General features: G+C 48.4%; 1 protein-coding gene across 2 annotated transcripts in view; it reads right to left on the bottom strand.

Moving 5' to 3' along the window:
* Positions 1 to 741: 741 nt before the first annotated feature.
* The window catches only part of LOC117266310 (uncharacterized), a 29,951-nt gene continuing 24,188 nt past the window's right edge, over positions 742 to 6,504 (bottom strand). The window contains exons 6-9 of one of the 2 annotated variants that reach the window (XM_033641440.2): positions 5,724 to 5,870; positions 5,368 to 5,608; positions 5,074 to 5,238; positions 742 to 4,688 (exon numbers count right to left, since the gene is read on the bottom strand). In XM_033641440.2, the coding sequence (XP_033497331.2) occupies positions 2,188 to 4,688; positions 5,074 to 5,238; positions 5,368 to 5,608; positions 5,724 to 5,870 (3,054 nt within the window). In that variant the 3' untranslated portion in view covers positions 742 to 2,187. Of the gene's footprint in view, positions 4,689 to 5,073; positions 5,609 to 5,723; positions 5,871 to 6,504 lie in introns of both variants that reach the window. The other variant, XM_078171588.1, reaches the window with a different exon arrangement.

The raw sequence follows: 6,504 nt of genomic DNA, 5'->3' as shown, positions 1-6,504 counted from the left end.
GAAACCCCAACAATAATGTGAAACGCTACATAGATGTAAGTGTGTGGAAATCTTTTTCTACCAGGGGTTTAATCGATGCCAGGAGTGGAACTTTAAATCTCTAAAATGCATATTGAAGGCCACTGCACAAACTAAACCAACAGCAACCACATTGGAAAAAATTAAAAGTCTCAAGTCTGCTCTGGAAATGTCCAAGTTATCAACATTCAAGTTTAAGTTGAATTATGAATCAATACTTTCATATCCAGCCTGTTGATATAGGGGCTCTATGCAAAATTCAGGTTTGTCTGTACACAGCACTCAACATGGAGGTGGCTGAGGAGGCGGCTAGCAGCTAACGGTGCTAACTCCATGAACAGCACTAAGCAACAGCAACAGTGCTGACAGAGCTAATAGCGTTAACCTCAGGGGAAACTGGGGGGTGGTTGCTATGCTTCTGAGACATTGTACTAATGCCAACGTATGAGTGCAGAGCAAAACAGTGGCAATGAGCTAGACAGTGGGATACACACAGAATGGCTTACCACAACAAACCACAGAGAAGCTCGGATTACAACACACTCAGAGCGTGACTTCACTCTCTGCTCAGGATGCCATTACTCCATATCACATAGCAAATAATTGCTTGCTGCTATATAAATGCTCTGAGTGTCGTATACAGAACCTTTAAGGTAACAGCAGTTTAATTAAATATACACATACACGGGACAGAAAACACAAGCTCATACCTGAACACACCCATCAAGATGATATCTAAATCTGCTTTATTCTTACATCCAGATATACACCTTCATCATCACTGTCATGGTTGTCAAGAATATCATCATCATCATCATCATCATCATCATCATCATCATCATCATAATCACAATCATAAACATCACCTTCAACACCACGCTCAGGATCCTCATCGTGACAGCATTATTAGCTTTTTTTTTCTCTGTTCAAAAGCTAAAGCTGTGATAAATAAAAAATAAAACATTTGGTCCTTTAATATATAGTCTAGGCAACATGGTATCAGGGGTTAAGACAGAAAAGTCTCGTTGCTACCCACACAAAACATCAAACATCACTGGGAATGGCGCCGAAACAGTGTGATGGGGCGACAGAAGGGAGAGCCATTTGAACATGAGGCTGATGGCCGCACAGAGCAAAGTGTCGGGCAAACCGAGAGAAAGGGAGAGAGTCTGTGAGCGCCAAAGAAGCAGTTAGCGACCGCGGCTGTGAAATCAGATGAAAGGCGGCGAGACAGAGAGGAGATGAAAGACAGAGAGGCTGAGGAGTGAGGAAGCTTACAACAGACCCACAGAGAGGCACGTATTTACAGTACATGGAGCCGGGTGGGATGAAAATCAAGTGAGCCACGGTGCACAGCAGAGCAGTATTGTCTGTCACACAGAAAAAAACAAAACACAATATACAGAAATCGTCAGAGTGAACATGTAGGTTTAAAACTTTTGTCCAAAAAACTAAACACCACACACCTGGGACAACAAAACTACCAGTGGACTGCTCCTAATTATTCAAATTCATATGAGCATCGACTTTACAGTGATTTTTAAACTCTATATTCTTATCGTTATTATTATTCTGATGAGAAAATATTACACTTTGGTGCAGAATGGGAGGCAAGAGGGAGTTGGAGCTGGAAACCCGGAAGTGTCTGCTCTATTGCCTGAAACGGACATCACAAGAGACGGTCTTCCCAACAGCAGAACGATTATTATTTTCTCACATTTATTGTTATTGTCAAGGTAATTCCCTCTCAAATGTTTCACATGTATTGCTGCTTCCATTGTCAAGAAAATGGAGACTTCGTTTTTTCTCCGCTATTGCTTCCATCCCATTTCACCGTGTGTTTTGTTTCCACTTCAGCTCCCCCGCTTGCTCCAACAATCACTAACACAGATATGTATGTATACATTTGGATGGTTTTTCAGACTCTACCATCGCCTGCACCGACACACCCAGACAGTCCTCGAGCAATGGCTTGGTTGAGAGTCGCACAAACACCTGATGTTCTATAGACAATCACATCCTAGAGTGAATGCAAGCAAGATGGACCTGTCCACACGACATCATTAGATGTCTGGCTCCAACTCGGACACAACTCTGTTTATCCATGGCTCTGCTAATCAGCACAGGCCACAACATCAACATCCTGTGAGATTTTCTTCCTCTTTTTTCTTACATGTTAGCAGGCAGTTTGTGTCTCAGTCCTTCTGAGTCTTTTCTGGCGAGTGGCAGCTGTGGGTCTTTTTTCCCACCTTTAGGTGAAGTGGTGCTGGCAGGGGTGGCTGCATGTGCTGACTGGGTGGGTGTAGTGGTGGCTGCCTGAGAGGTCTGGGCAGGGGCTGAGGGTGTACTGAGTTTTGAGGAGTGGGTGGGGGCAGCTGTGGTGGTTGGCATTTGTTTAGGGGAGGGAGCAGAGGCAGATTGGGCACTAGAAGAGGTGGCGGCGGTGGTGGTGGGGGGAGAGGTGGTTGTAAGAGATGAGGGTTTAATGGAGCATGAAGTTGCAGAGGATGAGGGTGTCGGTGGGGTTGGTTTGGTGGAATGATCGGAGCCTGAAGTGGGGCTTGGTGTCGGGACAGACGGGATTTGCTTCACAGGATGAACTGAGAAAGTTATTTTACGTTGAGTGCTAGTGCCAGTTGTTGTTGGGGAAGAAGATGGTGACTGGACTGGGGTCTGTTTTGGGATCTGGCTCAAAGGGGGGGCTCGGGTCGAGCTGGAGACAGTGGGCTGGAGACAAGGGGTTGGACTCTGGGATTTACTCAGTGAAGGGACAGATGTAACAGGCATAGGAGAGGGGGAAGGTGCAGGGACAGGAGTAACAGGTGTCATGGTTTGTGTAGGAGTCTGAACGGGGGTGGAAGTGCGGGTGCGGGTAGTTTGAGTGGGAGTCGGTATTGGAGAAGGGATTGGGGTTGGGGCGGGACTGGGGCCTGACAATGGTGAGGCAGAAGGAGGTGTGTTGGATGCCTTGGCTCGGGGGCTCTGGGGTCGTGGTGGGATAGAGGTGATCAAAGAGGACGGGGGGGAAGAGGAGGTAAAAGATGACTTGGGCCCGTAAGTTTGAGGTAGCGGAACAGGGGTAGTAACAGATGATGGAGGCGGTGTGGAGGAGGGAGAGGGAGAGGAAGAGCGGGGAGATGGTGTAGGGATTGGTTTGGGACGAGGAGTTGATGAGAGCGACAGTGGGTTTGTTCCTGCTGAAGGAGGGGTGGAGCAGGGAGGAGGAGAGGAGGAGCGAGAGGGTGGCATTGGGATTGGTTTAGGACGAGGTGTCTGAGGGAGTATTGGTGTAGGAGACGAGGGAGTGGGTGCAGGTGAAGGGGCAGCAGAGGAGAGCGGGGACTGTTTCGGAGGGGAGGAGGAAGCTGCAGAAGGCATGTGTGCAGCTGTAGGTGCGGGCATGGAGGCAGCATGAGGGGCAGATTGTGTGGGCAGATTCTGTGCTAACGCTGGCTGAATAGGAACTGCGGCCTGTGCTTGTGTTTGTGCGTTAAACGGTATGTTTGTCAGCAGCTGTACTGGAACGTTTGAGGTCAGCATGCCCGCACTGCTTCCCCTGGCTAACTGCCCTGCAAGGAAAGGAGCCGCCAGCAAATTACCACCAGAGGCCTTCCTGTGGAGAGGAGGGTGAGGCTGCACTCCAGCCCAGGAGCGGTGAGGCAGAGTGGGCTGTGAGGCCGACAGCAGCCTGGCCTCCTGGGTGAGTCTGCCCAGCGCTGGCAGACCCTGAGAGCTGGGTCCTCCGTGACGTAACAGAGCTTCTTTCGCTCCCTGCTGGCCCATCACAGAAGTGTTGCTATCGGAGGGGGCACCACAAGCAGCAGAGGGGTTGGTGGCAGGTATCTTGTGGAGGGGTGGAGTTGGTGGCCCTGCACCAGTCAGGGTTCCTAGTGATCCAGCAATCACTGTGGGATGATCAGCTTGGAGGCGGAGGCTGTAATGAAGAGGTCTGCCTTGTTGGACTGAAGTCGGGACAGAGGAGGCTGGTGTCGGTGGAGTTTTAGCAACAGGGGGCGATGTCAACCCACTAGGGGGGCCCATGGTAGAAGGAGAGGCCGGAAATCCTCTTGGGGACAAGCCACCCATCCCACCCATCCCTCCTAACCCTCCTAATCCTCCTAACCCTCCCATCCCTCCCATTGTCATCATCCCAATAAGAGAGCTCACAGAGGGGCGGAGGGGCTGTAACACAGGAGGACGAGGAGGAGACAGAGGGAAAGAGGAGGAGGGAGAAGGAGAAATAAGAGGGGAAGGCAGGAAGAAAGCACCTCCGAGCGCATGCTGCTGCTGCAACTGCTGGAGCTGCTGCTGCTGTTGCTGCTGCTGGTGCATGAGGGCAATGGCTACATTACTGGTGGCAGCAGCAGTCTGCAGGGGGGCATGGACCAGCGGCGCCCAGATGACCGGGCGTGGCCGTGGAGACACCGTGCCACTTCCTCCCATGACTCCGCTTCTTCCTGCAGCAGCAGCCGCAATGGCGTCCTGCATGGCAGGCATGCTGTCGTGTTTGACAATCTGCTGCACCAGCATGCTGTCACAGGAACCCAGACTGCCTGCTGCAAGGCCTCCTGCTCCTGGACCCCCTCCACCCCGACCTCCACCACGACCCATACTGCCACCCAGAGAACCACCCTGGGAGGACTTCCGCAGGAGCATGGAGTTCTTCCTGCCTGTAGAGGAAAAGAAGAATGAAGATTTGATACCAAGTGTGAGTTAAGTTCCAGAAATAGAAGGCGTGAAAGAGTGAAAACATCTACTTTGTAGGAGTTGTTTACTGAACACATAAGAAACGTCTGAGGTTTTAGCCTCAAGGTTTTTCTGTTCTTCACTGAGAACATTACTCATCCTTTATTATTTCATCATTTTATTTTTCAAAGATGAGTTCTGACCTTTCAGCTGAGGACAAAGCGCCTGAGAAATTTAGCAGAATAGGACGGATTATTATGATGTTGGGCAAGGTCGTTGCAGAATTAGAGAGCTAAATGGAAAATGGTGAGTCACTGCATTTATGAGATGGTGGGAGAAATGTATGAGCTAATCAGAAATCCATTTTACCGATACGGTCCAGTCGGTCAACTGCGACAGTTTCGAAGGCACGTCGCATCATTGGATGTTCCTCCAGCACCTCATTAAAGCTGTCCACACTGAGAGAGTACAGGCGACAATAAGTATCTGCACGCACACTGGCTGTCCTCCGTCCACGGGTCAACAAACAGATCTCTGAAAAAGAGAACAGGCAGTGAGATAAATTAACCATAGAGTATTTTGCATAATCATAAACCACCGACACCTTCATATTTAAGTACCTTCTTCCTCTGTACCTTCCTGGACAACTCTGCATGTTCTCACCTCCAAAGTAAGACCCATCACTCAGCTTGGTTTCCTTGTTGCCACGGGTCAACACGCTGACTCGTCCATGCTGGATGAAGTACATCTTCCGTCCAACTGTGCCCTCACGGATGATGAAGTCTGCAGGCTGGAACACTTCAAAGCGGAGCTTGGTCAGCACGGCAGTCACGAAGTTGGGATCAGCATTGGCGAACAGTGGCATGTTAGCCACCAGGCTGCGGCAGTTAAAGCTGACGATCTCCTGGACAAAGAGGAAGAGGAGATAAAGAAAGAAGGGACAGAGGAGAGATTTTGCAGGAGGACAGAGCGTTTGTGGTCTGCACGTGTTGATTTGTCAGTGTTTGTGAATTTATTACCTCTTTAAGCGGCTCGCTGAGTTCTCCCAGGATGTTCTCCTCATCAAACATTTTCCCCTGGAAGCGGTGCTCGTAGTACTCGTGGATCTTTTGCCGAACATCTGCAGGAAGCTTATGGAACGACATGTACTGCTCCACCTGCTTGTACTGCAAACACACACATGCACAGGTCAGGGGACTGCAAACAAACATATTCACTTTAAAAGAAAGACCATAAGTACATTGATTTGTCAACTGGTTCCCAACCTGTTTGGCGCATTTCTACTTAAAACTTGTTTGACCCCTCGTCACAGGTGACATACGGCTGCATTCGACATCTTTCTCCTGCTTTCACTCTTTCACTACTCCATATACAGTGTTGGGCAAGCTACGAGCTAAGCTACCAGTTAATCCACATCAAAATGAAGTTTCACTACACTGAAGCTACCTCCAGAGAAATGTAGCATGCTAAGCTGCAAGAAAGTGGCATTTTTTTATTTTCTTATTTATGTCAAATCAGCACTTTCTCAGTGATAAGAATAGGCAAGCAAAAAATGTTCACTTAAACTGTTAATATTAAAATGACAGACTTATTAAATCTTTTTTTAAGACTTTATGACATTTAAACATGCCCTCCAATAACATGACATCGTCAGTTGGCCTATTTCTCTTTCTTGGCCTCTCTGGCTGTGTCAGTAATTCAAAAACAGAATTCCAAAATATATTTTTCGGTCGATAAAACCATAAAAAAATAAAAGATAATAATATAAACAATAAAAACAACAGACCTAAATGAAAACTT

Source organism: Epinephelus lanceolatus, chromosome 10 (assembly GCF_041903045.1).
Source record: "Epinephelus lanceolatus isolate andai-2023 chromosome 10, ASM4190304v1, whole genome shotgun sequence".
Taxonomy (NCBI): domain Eukaryota; kingdom Metazoa; phylum Chordata; class Actinopteri; order Perciformes; family Serranidae; genus Epinephelus; species Epinephelus lanceolatus.
This window is presented reverse-complemented; position numbering and strand designations above follow the sequence as displayed.